Source organism: Bos grunniens, chromosome X, assembly GCF_055505025.1.
Source record: "Bos grunniens cultivar Pamir isolate PY7600 chromosome X, Bosgru_T2T1.0, whole genome shotgun sequence".
In the NCBI taxonomy this organism is placed as follows: Eukaryota; Metazoa; Chordata; class Mammalia; order Artiodactyla; family Bovidae; genus Bos; species Bos grunniens.
In genome coordinates this window covers 129,663,871-129,681,865 of record NC_141194.1, presented here as the reverse complement: position 1 = coordinate 129,681,865, position 17,995 = coordinate 129,663,871, and the positions used below count along the sequence as shown (strand labels likewise).

Sequence of the window (17,995 nt, the reverse complement as noted above, 5' to 3'; positions counted from 1 at the left end):
TGACCCATCACTGCACAGTTACTATTTTTTGCCTTTTTTGGGCATTCTATTTCAGATGCACTAACTCATTATATAAGTAAGAATCATTTTCATATTTTTTGGTGTATGTGTGTCATCATTAGTCTTGATATTGAGATGAAAATTGGGGAGGGGGGCTGTACATTACACTTCTATGAGATGACATCAAGCTCCCATATTTCACAAAAGTATATGTGTGTGTGTGTGTGTGTGTACTTATACACACATGAGTATGACACTTTGAGAAAGATATCAGTATTTCAGGAAACAAATATGTCTTGAGTGCCTAGGATGTGTCAGATATTGTACTTGGTTCTTGACTTACAGTGAAGGACATAAAGTCAATACTTCTGTGATCAAGTAACTTCTATTTTCATGGGCAAAGAGTGGTTCATGGTATTGATGTGGGGCAGAGGAGAGCTGCTTTGGTTAAAGGGTGTGGCGAAAACTTTTCTGAGGAGTTCATATCTGAAACAAGATTTGAAGAATGACATACAATCAGTTGTGTGAAGATTTGGAAGAAGAGCATTTTAGGTAGAATAGCAAGTTGCCACGTCATGAAGCAAGAATAACAACAGTGTGCTGTGGAACTGCCAAAGGTGGAGTGTAAATTGGAATCAGTCAGAGAGGAGCAGAGCAGAGAGAGAAGACTGACACTGGAGAGGCAGAGATGAGGTCTCATAGGGACTTGTGGGGTAAGAACAGGCAGTTTATCTTATGTGCAGTGGAGGGCTGCTAGATGGTTTGATAAAGTCATGCAGTCTGATTTATGTTTTAGAAAGCTCACTGAATGTTGTGAACTCTGTAGGAACAGAGGACTCTCAGGCTCTTGGCAGCACACAGGCATGATCTGATGATGACTGAGACGAGGGTTGTAGCAGAGGGAATATAACAGCATCTAGATGAGCATTTGGGACCACAGGATTTCAAGTCCCATCTCAATTTATAGCTTCACCACCTGAAAGTTATTTGACCTTGAGTAGGTTTCCTAACTTTGTTACCACTTAGTTTTCTCATCTGTAAAATGGGAACGATGATAGCATGCATCTATATCTTAGAGTCATTCCGGGATTGAATGGAACAATTTATGTAAAACACCTGATATCATATTAGAACAATGATAAGCATAGGATGCACCCTTATGGCAGAAAGTGAAGAAGAACTAAGGAGCCTCTTGATGAAAGTGAAAGAACAGAGTGGAAAAGTTGGTTTAATGCTCAATATTCAGAAAACTAAGATCATGGCATCTGGTCCCATCACTTCATGGCAAATAGATGGGGAAACAGTGGAACAGTGGCTAACTTTATTTTTGGGGCTCCAAAATCACTGTAAATGGTGATTGCATCCATGAAATTAAAAGACACTTACTCCTTGAAATGAAAGAATGACCAACCTAGACAGCATATTAAAAAGCAAAGACATGACTTTGTCCACAAAGGTCCATCTAGTCAAGGGTATGGTTTTTCCAGTAGTCATGTATGGATCTGAGAGTTGGAGTATAAAGAAAGCTCAGCACTGAAGAATTGATGCTGTTGAACTATGGTGTTGGAGAAAACTCTTGAGAGTCCCTTGGACTGAAAGAAGGTTCAACCAGTCCATACTAGAGGAGATTAGGCCTGGGTGTTTATTGCAAGGGCTGATGTTGAAGCTGAAACTGAATATGTTGGCCACCTGATGCGAAGATCTGACTCATTTGAAAAGACTCTGATGTTGGGAAAGATTGAGGGCAGGAGGAGAAGGTGACAACAGAGGTTGAGATGCTTGGATGGCATCATCGACTCAATGGACATGGGTTTGGGTAAACTCCTGGAGTTGGTGATGGACAGGGAGGCCTGGTGTGCTTCAGTTCATGGGGTTGCAAAGACTCGTACACAACTGAGCGACTGAAGTGAACTGAACTGAACTGAAGGAAATCTGATAATGTCCAGACTTTAGTTAATAATACTATTTCATAGTTAATAATACTCTTTCAGTGTGGGTTCACTAAGTTGAACAAATGTTCAATATTAATGTACAATGGTAATAAAGGGAATTGTTTGTGGAGTATATGAAAATACTCTTCACAAATATTCTGCCAATCTAAAACTTGTAAAGTAAACAATTTAAAAAAAAAAACACCATGCTAGGTGATAAGATCCAGAAGACTACAGAATTAAACACTGAATAGGGGTGGCCATGAGGAATGTTTGGAGGGAACACTGGCTCCCTAACTTGTACACCACAAGAACTGAACTGGACAAGATGAGGAAATGTGGAAAGTCAAATTGGGAAGGCTCTTTAGTGAGTGTTCAGGAAGCACTCCCTTTCTCAATACAGAGCACTTGAACTCCATTGCAGCCTCCCCTCCCCCATGAAGGTTCATAAGCGGCGCTCTGTGATGTCAACCATGTCAGGGCTACCATTGGCTGGAGAAATTTCTTGCTGACCAATCAAACGGACAGTTGTGGCTCTTCATTGTCCTGGGAAGGTATATAAAGAGACGCCAGGCGCCTTGATGTAGGCCACTGTTGCTACAAGATGGGAGGCCTACTTGAGAAAGTGAAGGAGGAGGAGTCGGAAATTGAGATAGACAATATCAGTTTCGAGGAAGAAGCCTCAAGCTCCGAAGAAAGGAAGACAAATAATTCTGATCAGTCCAATGGCTTGGACAGGAGAAGGTCAGATTACCCTACTAATGTTCTTCCTCTTCGTCCCCCACCTGTGACTTACCCTGCCCTTGCCTGGCACAAAACACCTCCCCAACGCACACCCGTTCGCTCAAAGTTCTCCTTCCCATCCTCCTTCACTAATGTCTTTCTGGATGACTTTGTTTTCTTACCAGATACAAAACCTCATGAGGAAGATAGAATCAACCCTAGAGCAGAATCCGCACAGGAATAGGAAACGGAAGTCGACCATACTAGTCTTCTACTACCACCTGCAGAATAAAAAGAAGAAGGAAAATGGGCCAATGGAGGACGAAGAAACCCCGGAGGATTCTTCCAACACTTCTCCTGACAATTCTCCAAGTAAGCCCCTGTGCCCCTCTGGAGCCCAAGATGCTGAGCCATCTGCTGTAACTCCAGGAAAAGCAAAGGCAGAATAGCCGTTTGTAGAGGGATCAAACATATAATGATGGTCCCCTCTGGACAGATCAAAGTATTCAGATGTTGATGATTAAAGTATCGACAAGCAGTAAAAAGATGTGTGTGTATCTGCTTTTTTTGATGATGGGGAGGGAAGGAAGGGAAGGGTCCGGTGTGTGAGGAGGGAGGGAGGTGGCGTCCTTTCAGTTTAGGGCCCAGACCAGCCAGTCCATACTTATTCAGACACTGGGACTGAGGACTGGGTGAAGACTGAGAACTGTAGACTGAAGATTTCTGAGCACTGAGGATTTCTTCCTGAACACTTCATCCCGCTGGTGAGAAGGAAAAGGACTTGGTGTTTCTATGTGTTTCAGAAGTCCCATCTGGGGAGAGGGGTGATGTAGGGGTGGTGGCTCTGTGTAATAATCAGATTCCACTTTTGATGTTTGACAATTGAGTTTTTACCCCTCATCAATTTCTGTTCCTGTTCTGTCACCCATTTGGGCAAGCTACTAAAAACAGTCAGGGAATAGAATAAAGGAACATGAAATAGAAACAGATATACCTAACCTTAACCACTGGAATTACTGCCTTGCCTACATTTCCCAGTGCCAAAACCTCCATTACCCCAAATAGCCTCTAGTGCACGTGGAGAATCTAACTCAATGAGTAATAAAATTAAGCCTTTGCCCCTATACTCACCTTTAAAATATGAGACCCTATGGACCTTTTCCCTTAGATGCAATCACACTTTTCACCTCAGTTGTTTTTAAAAAGATTCAATCTCAATAAAAGCAGGGCCTTCACAAATTGAAACCCATTATAGGAAATCTACTGAGCAAGGTGTGATTATCCCCATTTCTGCTGCACTTAACAGACAAATTTTACTTGATCTTAAAGCTGTAAAACGAGAAGAGGGCCTCAGTGTGAACTTGTACCCTTGGTGTCATGGCCCCACTCACTAGGGCTCCATGTATTTTGTTGATAATACTGCTTCCAACTAATAACAGGTCAATACTTTTCAGTCATAGCAAAACATTTGGCTAGCATGCTGTTTTCACTGCCTATTTCAACAACTTCTCAGCTACACTTAACCTTCACCTTCAAACGGAAACGATACACCGTCACCTGTCTACTCAATGGGGCAGTGTCCACACCTGCCATCTCACACAGTCTTTGAAGGCAACATTTTCACCAGCTCTAGGTTTCGTCAGGTACACAATTAGGACCTCACACTGATGACATCCCCCTTTGAGGAGATTCCTATGACACACATGCTACACAGTTCCCCCACTGCAGGGAAGTTCCTGAAAATTCTTTTGTAAGCGGAGGACTGCCCCAATCTTCACAGTGTCCAGAAACAGCTTTTAGGCTTCTTAGTACCCATACTGTTAAAACAAGCCCAACATGTTTTAGACATTTTTACATTTTGGAGGAAAGATTTCCTCATATACACAGTTTTTTGCTCAGTAACTTCCAAATAGGCCCGCCTTGAATGAGACTCCCTGTTTCAAAGATTCTAGAATCTGCCCGAATTGCCATAGAACAGGTACTCCTATTCAGGTCCGCTGAAACTCCTTCACTGTGAAAGCTTTAGCAATCCTCTCTCATGTATCTTGGAGTCCCTGTACTGTCAACAATGGCTGTTACTTTCATGGGCTTCTGATACAAGGAACTGCCCACCTTGGCCCAATGCTCTATGACCATAGTGTAGCAATTTTGGGTCTATGCTCGACTTGCCTGGAAATATAGACTATCTCAGGTCTTGAACCTGACCCTCCATATCCAGCTGCCCATTTGGCCTTTGATTATGGAAGTAGCACTCTGCAAGCTCAGCATAGCTAGTGAGGCCTCCTTGCTACAGGATAGAGCTGAACCTGGGCCCTCTACATACCCTATCTTCAGGAGAGGGTAACTTCCCCTGTGCTCAGCCCCCTGTCAGATGCCACACTGCTACAAGAGTTCATCTGTTAGAACCCTGGGACACACAGGGAGCCTATTAGGATCAACACAGTAAGGGAGCCTATTAGGATCAACACAGTAAAAACCAAAGGGAGTTCATTCACGTAATCAATGCTATCGTCACTATCACACTCGATGGAGCTTGCTTGAGAGCTGCTACTTTTCATCTCTTCATCAGAATGTTCCTGATAAAGGACAGGACCCAAAGGTCAGTGCAAAGGGCCAAACTTCAGGTAGCTGTCTTAGCACACAATGTCTGGGCCAACAACTGGCCTCATCTTCAGACCTTTATAGATCTGTTGGCCACTGCCAATGGGCTGACCGTCTGTTCTGACCAAGTCAAACAATTCCTATCCAAGATTGTCTCACTTAGGGTAAAGAACTCATGGAATCTCTTGTGTCCTGAGAGATTATACCCAAAATATAAATCAAGGTCACATATTTTCTACACATATTGAAGTCACAATACAATGTCTCACAATGGCACTCCTTATCCTCTTTGGAATTCTACACATTGAACGAAACCTAGGCGCTCATTTTGCTCTTCAGAATACACAATAGTAACTCTTGAATAAGATACTCAATGGGACACTAACCTGCTTTACTGGCCTCCTGCTGTAGTTGCCAAAATGTTTTCCATAAATGAGTCTAAATTGAATTAACTATTCAATTCTTTGTCAAACAAACATCATGGGTAAATTGTAATAGAGATTGATCCCATTGTTTATTCAATTTTATTGAGTTACAATGGACAAATTAAAATTGCATATGTTTAAGGTGTAGAACTTCATCTTTTGATTGTCTATATCCACACCTACATCTATAGAATGAAAAAAATCACAATCATATAATTACCCATCACCTCACAGCTACTATTATTTCTCTCTTTTTTTGGCCTAACTCTATTTTTGATGCATAACTCATTATGTGAGTAACAATCATTTTCATATTTTCTTGGCATATGTGTGGCATCATTAGTCTTGACATTGAGATGAAATTTGGGATGGGCGTGTACATTTCACTTCTATGAGATGACATCAAACTCCCATATTTCACAAAAGCATATATATATATACACACACACACATATGTGTGTGTGCAAATATATATATGTATATATACATATGAGTATGACACTTTAAGAAAGATACCAATATTTCAGGAAACAAATATGTCTTGAGTGCCTAGGAAGTGTCAGATATTGTTCTTGGTTCTGGACTTACAGTGAAGGACATAAAGTCAATAGTTCCTGTCATCAAGTAATTTCTATTTTCAAGGGTGAAGGGGTGGTTCACAGTATTGGTATGGGGCAGAAAAGAGCTGCTTTGGCTAAAGGGTGTGGGGAAACTTTGTCTGAGGAGTTGATACCTGAAAAAAAATTTGAAGAATGAGATACAGTCAGTTGTGTGAAGATTTGGAAGAAGAGCATTTTAGGTAGAATACCAAGTAGCCATGTAATGATACAAGAAAAAGAACAGTGTGCTGAGGAACTGCCAAAGGTTGATGTAACTGCAGTACAGTCACAGAGGAGCAGAACAGAGAGAGAAGACTAAGACTGGAGAGGCAGAGAGGAGGTCTTGTAGGGACTTGTGCGGTAAGAACTTGGATTTTTATCTTATGTGCAGTGGAGCGCTGCTAGATGGCTTGATAAAGAAAGTGATACAGTCTGATTTATGTTTTAGAAAGTTCACTAAATATTGTGAACTCTGTAGGAAAAGAGGAGTCTCAGGCTCTTGGCACTACACAAGTATGATCTGATGATGACTGAGACGAGGGTTGTGGCAGAGGGAATATAACAGTATCTAGTTGAGCAGTTGGGACCACAGGATTTCAAATCTAATCTCAATTTATAGCTGCTGCTGCTGCTGCTAAGTCACTTCAGTCGTGTCTGACTCTATGCGACCCCATGGACTGCAGCCTACCAGGCTCCTCCATCCATGGGATTTTCCAGGCAAGAGTACTGGAGTGGGCTGCCATCACCTACCACCTAAAAGCTATTTGACCTTGAGTAAGTGTCTTAACTTCGTTACCACTTAGTTTTCTCATCTGTAAAATGGGAATGATGATAGCATGTATCTATATCTTAGAATCATTCTGGGATTGAATGGAACAATTTATGTAAAACACCTGATATTATTATTATTAGAACAATAATATGCATAGGAATAAATGGCTTCTCCTTTTATTGATAATATAAATGTGTACATACATACTTCTGGCTTCTTTCTGCCCTACCACCCATACAAACTTAGGATGTCCTCTGTCAGCTGCTGTTAAGCCATGAGTAATGAGCCCTTGTTTTTTCCTTGAAGACATAGTACTTGGGGGCACCTTCTCTCAGTGGTTAGGCATTCTGGTACCTTTAGATAATAAGTGTCTGCCTATGGCTTATGATTAATTTATTTAATTAGTAGCAGTAGTATCTGATCTCTAACCTTCTCTTTCTACCTAATGAATCATTGCTGGAATACCTACCCACTTTGCTCCAACCTCTTCCATGGGTCCTACATGAACACCAACCCATATTTCTTCCTTACCTGCAGATATAACATGCTGAGCTTAGTCAGACTGCTTTCACGTTTTCTTTCTTCCATTAAATGAAGCTTTGAGTTGTTTTTTCCTCAGAAAAATCTGCTTGCATTTTTCAAAGCAGGTTCTCATTTTACTACTTCCTGATCAGGACTCTTCCAAAGTCCTTTGTTCCCTCGACCCTTTTACTTCCCCTTTTTGGTCTCTGATATTTGCCCATCTTTCCACACTAGCATCATTTAAGACTGCAAGTAAGAAGCTGTTTAGTGGCTTCTCCAGATAATGAAATAGGACTAGATGTTTCCTTCCCCTTTGAAGCAATTGCTTTCCCTTCCAAACCTAGAGCAGCTGAGTGATGAAAGTATCCTCTTTCTTTAAGGCTAAACTCAAATGATGCTTCTGCTCTGAAGCCTCTCTGCCACCAATGCCAGCAGAGTCCATTGCTCCTGTGCTCCTACAGACACTTATATTAAAGCAATTGCCATCTTGTACTAGAAATTTTCATGTACCTATTTGTCTTCCCCAATATACAATATAGAACAAGGACAAGCGTATTTCATTCATCTCTGGAATCCCAACACCTGAACACAAGACACAATATTATGGTCACTGCTCAAGGCACGATTGATGAGTTACTGGAGGAGTGAATACACAATAATTCTGCATATACTAGATCATGTTCCCTGCTTTATAATGTTTGCTTTAAAAAATGTTAAGCTTAAAATCATTTCCCATTTTTATTGTTAAAGACTCAAAGTACAAGGATGAACATTTAAAAAAAGAACCCTAAATAGTAAAAACTGAATACAGCCTGTGATACGAACACTTTTTACAGCTATTTTTCTGTACATGTCTCTAAATAAATGCTAAATAGATGAAGACAGTATTTTAACTATTTTTCACTTGCTATTTTAGACCAAGAGTTTTCATAGTTTTAAAATTCTTAGAGTATCTTAGAATAGCCAATGAAAAATTGATAAGCTAAACATTAAGTTCATCTGAAATAATAAATACATCAGACTAGGATAGGTTGAGAAGTTTACATGGGATCTTCTTGTATCAATTGCAGTAGTATAAGATTATCTGCTATCAGAGAAAATAGATCTATCTGGTATATCTGAGAATTCAAATAAAGACTTTGGTATGTTTATTTTACATGAAGCTGAATTTTCAAATCAGTGGTGAAACAATGATCTTTTTAGTAATCTGATCTCTAACCTTCTCTTTCTACCTAATGAATCATTTCTGGCATACTTACTCCCTTTTCTCCAACCTCTTCCATGGGTCCTAAATGAACAGCAACCCATATTTCTTCCTTACCTGCAAACATAACATGCTTAACTGGTTTTCCATATGATGGTAAATAATCAGTTCCCGGTCTGACAGTAGCTCAGATCATGAACTCCTTATTGCAAAATTCAGACTTAAATTGAAGAAAGTAGGGAAAACCACTAGGCCATTCAGGTATTATGTAAATCAAATCCCTTACGATGATACAGTGGAAGTGACTAACAGATTCAAGAGATTACATCTGATAGTGTCTGAAGAACTACGGACAGAGGTTTGTCACATTGTACAGAAAGTGGTGATCAAGACCATCGCCAAGAAAAAGAAATGTAAAAAGGCAAATTGGTGGTCTGAGGAGGCCTTACAAATAGCTGTGAAAAGAAGAGAAGCTAAAGTCAAGGGAGAAAAGGAAAGCTATACCCCTCTGAATGCAGAGTCCCAAAGAACATCAAGGAGAGACAAGAAAGCCTTCCTCAGTGATCAACGCAAAGAAATAGAGGACAACAACAGAACGGGAAAGACTACAGATCTCTTCAAGAAAATTTGAGATACCAAGGGAACATTTCATGTAAAGATGGGCACAATAAAGGAGCTAACAGAGCTAACACAAGCAGAAGATACTAAGAAGAGGTGGCAAGAATACACCGAAGAAATATACAAAAAAGATCTTCATGACCCAGATAACCACGATGGTGTGATCCCTGACCTAGAGCCAGACATCCTGGAACACGAAGTCAAGTGGGCCTCAGGAAGCATCACTACGAACAAAGCTAGCGGAGGTGATGGAATTCCAGCTGAGTTATTTTAAATCCTAAAAGATGATGCTGTGAAAGTGCTTCAGTCAATATTCCAGCAAATTTGGAAAACTCAGCAGTGCCCATAGGACTGGAAAAGGTCAGTTTTCATTCCAGTTCCAAAGAATTTTGAAACTATCATACAATTGAGCTCATTTCACATCCTAGCAAAGTAATGCTCAAACTTCTTCAAGTGAGGCTTCAGCAGTACATGGACCAAGAGCTTCAGATATACAAGCTGGAATCAGAAAAGGCAAAAGAACCAGGTATCAAATTGCCAACATCCATTGGTTCATAGAAAAAGCAAGTCCATTCCGGAAAAACATCTACTTCTGCTTCATTGACTAAGCTAAAGCCTTTTACTGTGTGGATCACAACAAATGTGGAAACTTATTAAAGAGATGGGAGTACCAGACCATCTTACCTGCCCCTTAAGAAACCTATATGCAGGTCAAGAAGCAACAGTTAGAATCAAACATGGAACAACGGACTGGTTCCAAATTGGGAAAGGAGTACGTCAAGGATGTATATAGACCCCCTGCTTATTTAAAATGAAAGTGAAGTCACTCAGTCATGTCCAACTCTTTGTGACCCCATGGCCTGTAGCCTACCAGGCTCCTCTGTCCATGGGATTTTCCAGTCAATAGTCCTAGAGTGGATTGCCATTTCCTTCTCCAGGGGATCTTCCCAACCCAGGGATCAAACCCGGGTATCCCGCATTGTAGACAGACGCTTTACTATCTGAGCCACATATTATATCATGCAACATGCTGGGCTGCATGAATCACAAGCTGGAATCAAGATTGCTGGGAGAAATATCAAATTCTCTGATAAGTAGATGATACCACTCTAATGGCATAAACTGAAAAGGAACTAAAGGGCATCTTCATGAAAGTGATACAGGAGGATGAAAAACCCTGTCTTAAAACTCAACACTCAAAAAATGAAGATCATGGCATCAAGTCCCATCATCTCATGGCAAATAGGTGTGGAAAAAAGTAGAAACAGTAGCAGCTTTTCTCTTCCTGGGCTCCAAAATCACTGCAGAACAATTACTGCAGCCACAAAATTAAAAGACGCTTGTTCTTTGTAATAAAAGCTGTGACAAACCTAGACAGCATATCAAAAAGCAGAAACATAACTTTGCTGACAAAGGTCTGTATAGCCAAAGCTACAGTTTTTCAAGTAGTCATGTACGGGTATGGACATAGGACCATAAAGAAAGCCTAGCCCAAAGAATTGATGCATTCAAAGTGTGGTGCTACAGAAGACTCTTGAGAGTCCCTTGTACCTCAAGGAAATCAAACCAGTCAGTCATAAAGGAAATTAACCCTGAATATTCACTGGAAGGACTGATGCTGAAGCTGAAGCTCCACTTCCAATATTTGGCCACCTGATTAGAATAGCAAACTCATTGGAAAAGACCCTGATGCTGAGAAAGATGAGGGCAGGAGGAGAAGGGGGCAGCAGAGAATGAGGTGTTTGGATGGCATCATCCACTCAACGAACATGAATTTGAGCAAGCTCTGGTAGAGAGTGTAGGATAGGGAAGCCTGGCATGCTGCAGTCCACAGGGTTGCAAAGAGTGAGACACGACTTAGTGACTAAACAACAACAACACAGCTGACTTACAATGCCTCTTATGTAAAGCAAAGTGCTTCAGATACATACATACATATATATGTTATATATAAATTCTTTTTCAAGTTCTTTTCATTATAGGTTACTATAAGATAATAAACATAGTTCCTTGTGCTATACAGTAGGCCCCTGTTATCTTGTATTATTTTAATTTGCTAATTGTTTTGTGATTTTTGTTCTATTCTCTGAAATGACTATGCTTCACTATGGCAGGGACAGCCTTTGCTTCTTTTGATCCCTCTTGGCCCTGCTTAAGAGCATGACAAACACCAGGTCCCAGCAGACACAAGAAAAAGCAGCAAAAATTAAGTAGCAACCAGTTATTTCAGGCCTTCAGCTTCTAGACTGTTATTTCTTCCAAGGAAAGTAGAAAAACAGACTGTATTATTGGGCAAAGGAGTCTGTAGAGTAAAATGCTGTTAGAGGTCAGAAGAAAAAGGGCAAAAAAATTAAAAGGTGGTACCTTTGAGGGTATCAAGGAGATCAAACCAGTCAGTCCTAAAGGAAATCAACCCTGAATTGATTGGAAGGACTGATGCTGAAGCTGAAGCTTTGGCCACCTGAGACGAAGAGCCAACTCATTGGAAAAGACCCTGGTTCTGAGAAAGACTGGAGTCAGGATGAAAAGGGGATGAAAGAGGATGAGATGGTTGTATGGCATCACTGACTCAATGGACATGAGTTTGAGCAAATTCCAGGAGATAGTGAACAACAGGGAAGCCTGGCATGCTGCAGTCCATGGGTTCACGAGTAGCTGGACACAAGTTAGTGACTGAACAACAACAACAATAACAAACAAGATCAGAGTATTGAACTAAGTGGTCTATGAAGGTTCTGACAATCTAGTATGACGTTAGGATACTGAGGAAAGAGAAAAGAAGAAACCAAGTAATGGGACATTGGGTTGTACAGACCCAGTATAGAGGTATCATACGAACTGGGCCCATTTGGATCTCTTCAGAAGAAACAAATTGCTGAGAATCCATGGCTGGAAATTCTCTACCATATGTTGACATGATACCTCAGCACCCCTGTAGTACCTCTGCCAATAGAGGTAGGGGCCTTCTGCGACACGAAGCACACAGATCACAGCCCCCAACCTTCTCAGGAGCATCACTGCTAACGGTTAAGCTGAATGCTCTGGACTCAGATACATTCAGATTCAAACTTTTGCTCTGCTGACTTTCTAAATGTGTGACCTTAGGCAAGTTGTTCAACCTCTGTAGAGACTCAGCTTTCTCATTTGGAAGATTCAGTGACATAATACATATAAAGTGCTTAGTAAAGGGACTGATCTCTAATCACTCAAATGGCGGCTGCTATTATTAGTTATTATTAACAGAAGCACCTTAGCCACCTCTCTAAACATTTCACCTCTCTATATTACAGCCAAAAGAAACCCCACCTCTCTTTCTGCAATTCCCTTTATGTGAATTCACAGTTATAGCCAAGCTAATCTACTCACTCTCTTGCAATGCTTCTGATACTTAACTACTCCTACATCTTTGCTTGAGCTCTACCCACTGCCTTACCTGTTGACTCTCCTCTTTCTCCACCTTTGATAAATATTCTATTTGTCCCATTCCCTTGTCCTCCATGAAACATCCCTAACTACTTCAACTGACAAGGATTACTTTTTCCTCTAAAGACAGTATTTTACTATGTAAATCACTTGCTTGAGAATTCATCACAAAAACTGCCTTGTAGTTGGAGACATTATAAATTATAGCCACAATGACTTCACTTCTTACATGTGACTGCTTTGATGGCAGACACTGTACTGCACTCTTTCGTTTCCCCCTTCAGTGCCTAGCATAGAGTCGAGGTTCAATAAATTTTTTTTTAAATTAACCCATGAACAAACCTTCAGTTCAGTTCAGTTGCTCAGTCGTGTCCGACTCTTTGTGACCCTGTGGACTGCAGCACACCAGGCCTCCCTGTCCATCACCAACTCCCAGAGTTTACACAAACTCATGTCCATTGAGCTGGTGATGCCATCCAACAATATCATCCTCTGTCATCCCCTTCTCTTCCCACTTTCAATCTTTTCCAGCATCAGGGTCTTTTCAAATGAGTCAGTTCTTTGCATGAGGTGGCCAAAGTATTGGAGTTTCAGCTTCAACATTAGTCCTTCCAAGGAACACTCAGAACTGATCTCCTTTAGGATGGACGGGTTGGATCTCCTTGCAGTCCAAGGGACTCTCAAAAGTCTTCTCCAACACCACAGTTCAAAAGCATCAATTCTTTGATGCTCAGCTTTCTTTGTAGTTCAACTCTCACATCCATACATGACCACTGGAAAAATGAACAAACGTAGGTCCATTTTTATAAGACAAGTTGCACTACAAGTTCCTTTGGGCCTGGGCTATCCGATATGGTAGCCGGTAGCCACATATAGATCTTAAACACTTGAAATGTGGGCAGTCCAAAATGAAATGTGGTGTGTACATATATTACACACCTGATTTACCAAGACTTTGTACCAAAACAGATTGTAAAATCTCTTTTATAGTACTTCAACATTGAAATGATAATATTTTTAATGTATTAGGCTAAATAAAATGTATTAAAATTAATTTCACATGTTTCTTTTGACATTTTTAATGTGACTACTAGGAAATTTTAAATTATATATGTGACACACATTATATTTCTACTGCACAGCACTGCTGTGGTCCTTTGAAAATATAAAGTGTGTGAACACCCTGATAATTAGATGTAAGTACATTACCACTGTTCTTTTCAAAGAACACCTATAACAACCTGCTGGTGTTGGAATTTCATGTCTGCTCTGATTTAGTGCTGTAGGTGTGAACTGCTCACAGGTTGCTGGAGAGAATGGGAGCTCCCAAAGCCTATGCCAGAGGGGGACCAGACTGCAGATACTCAGTAAAGGAATGTACTACGGGCAGGCCATTTCTGTCCAGCTTAGTATGTTTTTGTTATTAATTAAGAAGTTTGAAAGCTCCCTGGTGAAATACTAAAATAAAATACAGTCAAGTGGTTTATGCCTGCGAGTGAGGAGGGTGGCAAAGGAATAAACTGAATGATCAGTGTTGGATGACGATATTGATTTTAAGACAGTAGTTGGGGAACTAAAGAGCTTCCATTGATCAGAAATCACTCAGGAGCCCTTGGAACATTCAGAGACCATTTGTACTTTTACACTGACTGTGGCTACAAAAGCTATCTTCTGAATCAGAACCCCATCTTTCTCATAGCGTTATTCAAGCCTAGGAACCACTGAGTGCTCTGTGCATACAACATCTATAGCTGTTGTGGGGCTGCCAAAGATATCATCTGGAGCTGCAAGACTCGAGGTCATAGATTCATGGCCTTACTATGGTCCACAGTGCCAGGGAAGACTTCACAAAGGAATCAAGATTGGAGGTGACCTTGAAGGGCATACCGCCTTGGATCAGAAACCATTTGTTATGGCACAGTCTGTCACAGCAAAGAACAAAAGGATGAAAAGGAGAAGGAAAGCAGGAGGAGGATACACATCTTGAAATGTATCAATAGAAGGCAAAGAGGGGATGGCAAAGAAGAAATTTAACTGTGAGACTTTGAACATGTTTCATTCTCCTCATCATCAAAGGGGAATAATATCTTTCTTATCTTATTGTGAAATCTAATGAGTAACAGCACATGAAAGCACACATTCCATCATTGAAGACTGGCTCCCTCATCTTTCATTCAGGGCTAGATGTTTCAGTTTCTGATCTGGACACCTGATGTATACCTGCAACTGCTGTTGGCTCCTAAGTTCTTGCCTATGAGGATCTTAACCCTGATGTTGATCTCTATCTGGTTACTAGAGCTGATTTAAGGTGTATTTTTGACCTCAGAAGAGACAGTCCATCTCAGTAAAGATGAAGGCAGCTGGATAAAGCTTTCATGGAAAATTAGGAGCCATGATTTTCATTAAAATCAACAGCAAAATGAGCCATTAGTCTGAGCAAGTGAGTATTCACTCTCTTATTCACCTCAAACTGGAGGCACCAGCACAAGCATAACATATCCTCAGCCAGTCCTACTCACCCTATGAGACTCTATTTTCATACTTCTGAGGACTTCAGTACAAAATGCAATTCCATTCTGGCAAAGTATTGCAAGATCTGCAAACCACACACTTCACACACCTTCTGTTTTAATTCATCTATAGAAAGAAGACAGCCAGGGGGCATGTGGGGGGAGGGGAGTATCTTTTAAAGGCAGCATTGCTTCTGTTTTATTTCTGTAACACACCTTCATCACCCCTACCTGCTACCTCATGTGGTTTGGAACAGATGGCAGTTGGTTTTGTTAATTCCTGGAGTAAAGACAAAAACTAGTGGGTATGCTGGGTACAGTCACAAGTTATCCTAAGACAACCAGAGCACGTAATAAGATAAGTTCTGTATAGGCAACTGGGCAGAAATGAAATAAAGATGGTGCACCTCTGCTCTGGCCTGCCGACATGAGGTGGGAGAAGTCTGCGTGGGTCCAACAACATGGAGATCTTCTCTCAGAAATCACCTGTCAAATTACTTCCAAAGAGAGAAGAAACTTTCCTAAGGATCGTGAGGGCCTTTCAGAATAATGGTTACCTCTGACAGGGAATAGATACTGACTGGGGTATGAAGGAACCTTCTGGGAATGATGAAAATATAAATATCCCAGTGTATAATTTTGATCTGCATAGTATTTTCAGAGATGGACCTATGTTTTGGGTTGGCCAAAAAGTTCGTTTGGGTTTTTCTTATGGGAAAACTCAAACAAAGTTTTTGGCCAACTCAATAAAAATTCACTAAGCAAATGCACTGAGGATTTCTGCATTTTACTGTATGCAAGTTATATCTCACTTAAAAAGAGAGACAAATATCATATGCTATTGCTAACAAGTGGAATCAAAAAAACAATACAGATAAATTTATCTACAAAACAGAAATAGACTCACAGACATAGAAAACAAACTTATAGTTACTAAAGGGGAAAGTCAGGGAGAGATAAATTAGGAGTTTGGGATTAACAGATACACACTACTATATATAAAATAGATAAACAAGAAGAGCCTACTGCATAGCACAGGAAACTCAATATTTTGTGATAACCTATAAGAGGAAAGGGAGAAGGCAATGGCAACCCACTCCAGTACTCTTGCCTGGAAAATCCCATGGGCAGAGGAGCCTGGTAGGCTGCAGTCCATGGGGTCGGGAAGAGTTGGACACGACTGAGCGACTTCACTTTCACACACTGGAGAAGGCAATGGCAACCCACTCCAGTGTTCTTGCCTGGAGAATCCCAGGGACGGGGGAGCCTGATGGGCTGCCATCTATGGGGTCACACAGAGTCGGACACGACTGAAGCGACTTAGCAGCAGCAGCAGCATAAGGGAAAAGAAGCTGTAAAAGAAAGTTGTGTGCATGTGTGTGTGTGTGTGTAACTGAATTACTTTTCTGTACACCTGAAACTAACATGACACTGTAAATCAACTTAAAAAAAACATTTTAAAGTATTTTTTTTAATGATTAATTCACTCATGTGTGGGCCTGAAGGAAGACTCCAGCCTTGCTGTTGTGAGCCACGTCAACTAGCACAGTTTCCCTTTTGGAAAGCGATTTGCCACCATGTATCAAGAGCCTTAAAATAGATTCAGAACCTTTGACTCAGTAATTCCATTTCTGGGTGTCACTCCTAAGGAGATAACATGAAACGTGAGAAAATCTATGTATAGGACGATGGGCCAAATAACTGTCAAGAAGATGTACTCGTTTGTCAGGGACTAGGTTTTATTCTGTGAACATCAGGTTTAAAAAGGATACAAAACCCTTATGTGTACTTTCTATTTGAGTAATATTAATATCTGAGCTGTTAAACTAGTAGATAATACGGATCTGAAGAGGCCTAAATTAGGATGTTAAAATTATATTGTGCCATAGGAAGTGGATACTTTCTTCTTGTGTAACAATTTTGGTATAAATTTTGTAGTAAATTTTCATTATTGAAAATGGAGAAAATACAGATGAGCACAAAGAGAAGTATAAACATTACTTGTAGACTTATACTATTAAAAAAATCAAACAAAACCAAACCTTGTATGTACATTATGACTTGTCCTGACAAAAGAAACATAGAGAATGAAAAAGACAAAAACCACTCCCTTACAATTATAATGACATAATGATGGAATTTCAGGTGATTTCTTTTGAGTCTTTGTCCTAAAGTTGTCTTAGAATCACTTTGTGTCTGTGGACAACATATCCACTGTTTGTGTTTCCTATGAAATATAATTATGTCACTTTTACAAAATCAAACAATAGGGAACCTAAGGGGGTCAGGATGGTCCTGCTCTTATCAATAGCACCAGGGTATTTGGTATCAAGCCATAAAGATGAACATTGGCTTAACAATATCATACTTCTCAAGATAATACCAGACCCTACACTGACTCTCTAATATAAGTAGCAAGCTTTACATAGAACAGTTTTACATGAATGCATCAAATTTAGAGAAAGAGTCTATAATAAAAATGCAAGTGTAAAGGGGCCTGTGGATCCTACAGACCACACAAGGCCTCACTAGGATGGACCAGGAAGCCAGTGTCCCAAATGTGGAAATGACCACAGAGGTAAAGCCTCTAGGTGACCAGCTTTGTCCTTCAGATTCTTGCCTTTTCCCAAGAAATTTTGATCAACCTTGATTTATTCTGTTAGGTGA

At 40.5% G+C, this 17,995-nt stretch overlaps 1 protein-coding gene across 5 annotated transcripts in view; it reads right to left on the bottom strand.

Annotated features, from left to right (window-relative positions):
- HS6ST2 (heparan sulfate 6-O-sulfotransferase 2) overlaps positions 1 to 17,995 on the bottom strand; it is a 653,947-nt gene that overhangs the window by 381,377 nt on the left and 254,575 nt on the right. The window contains exon 3 of one of the 5 annotated variants that reach the window (XM_086385856.1): positions 1,644 to 13,591. The exons of the other annotated variants lie outside the window; for them this stretch is intronic. Coding sequence (XP_086241982.1) covers positions 13,573 to 13,591 — 19 coding nt within the window. The 3' untranslated portion in view covers positions 1,644 to 13,572. Of the gene's footprint in view, positions 1 to 1,643; positions 13,592 to 17,995 lie in introns of those variants that run through there. 5 annotated transcript variants of the gene reach the window in all.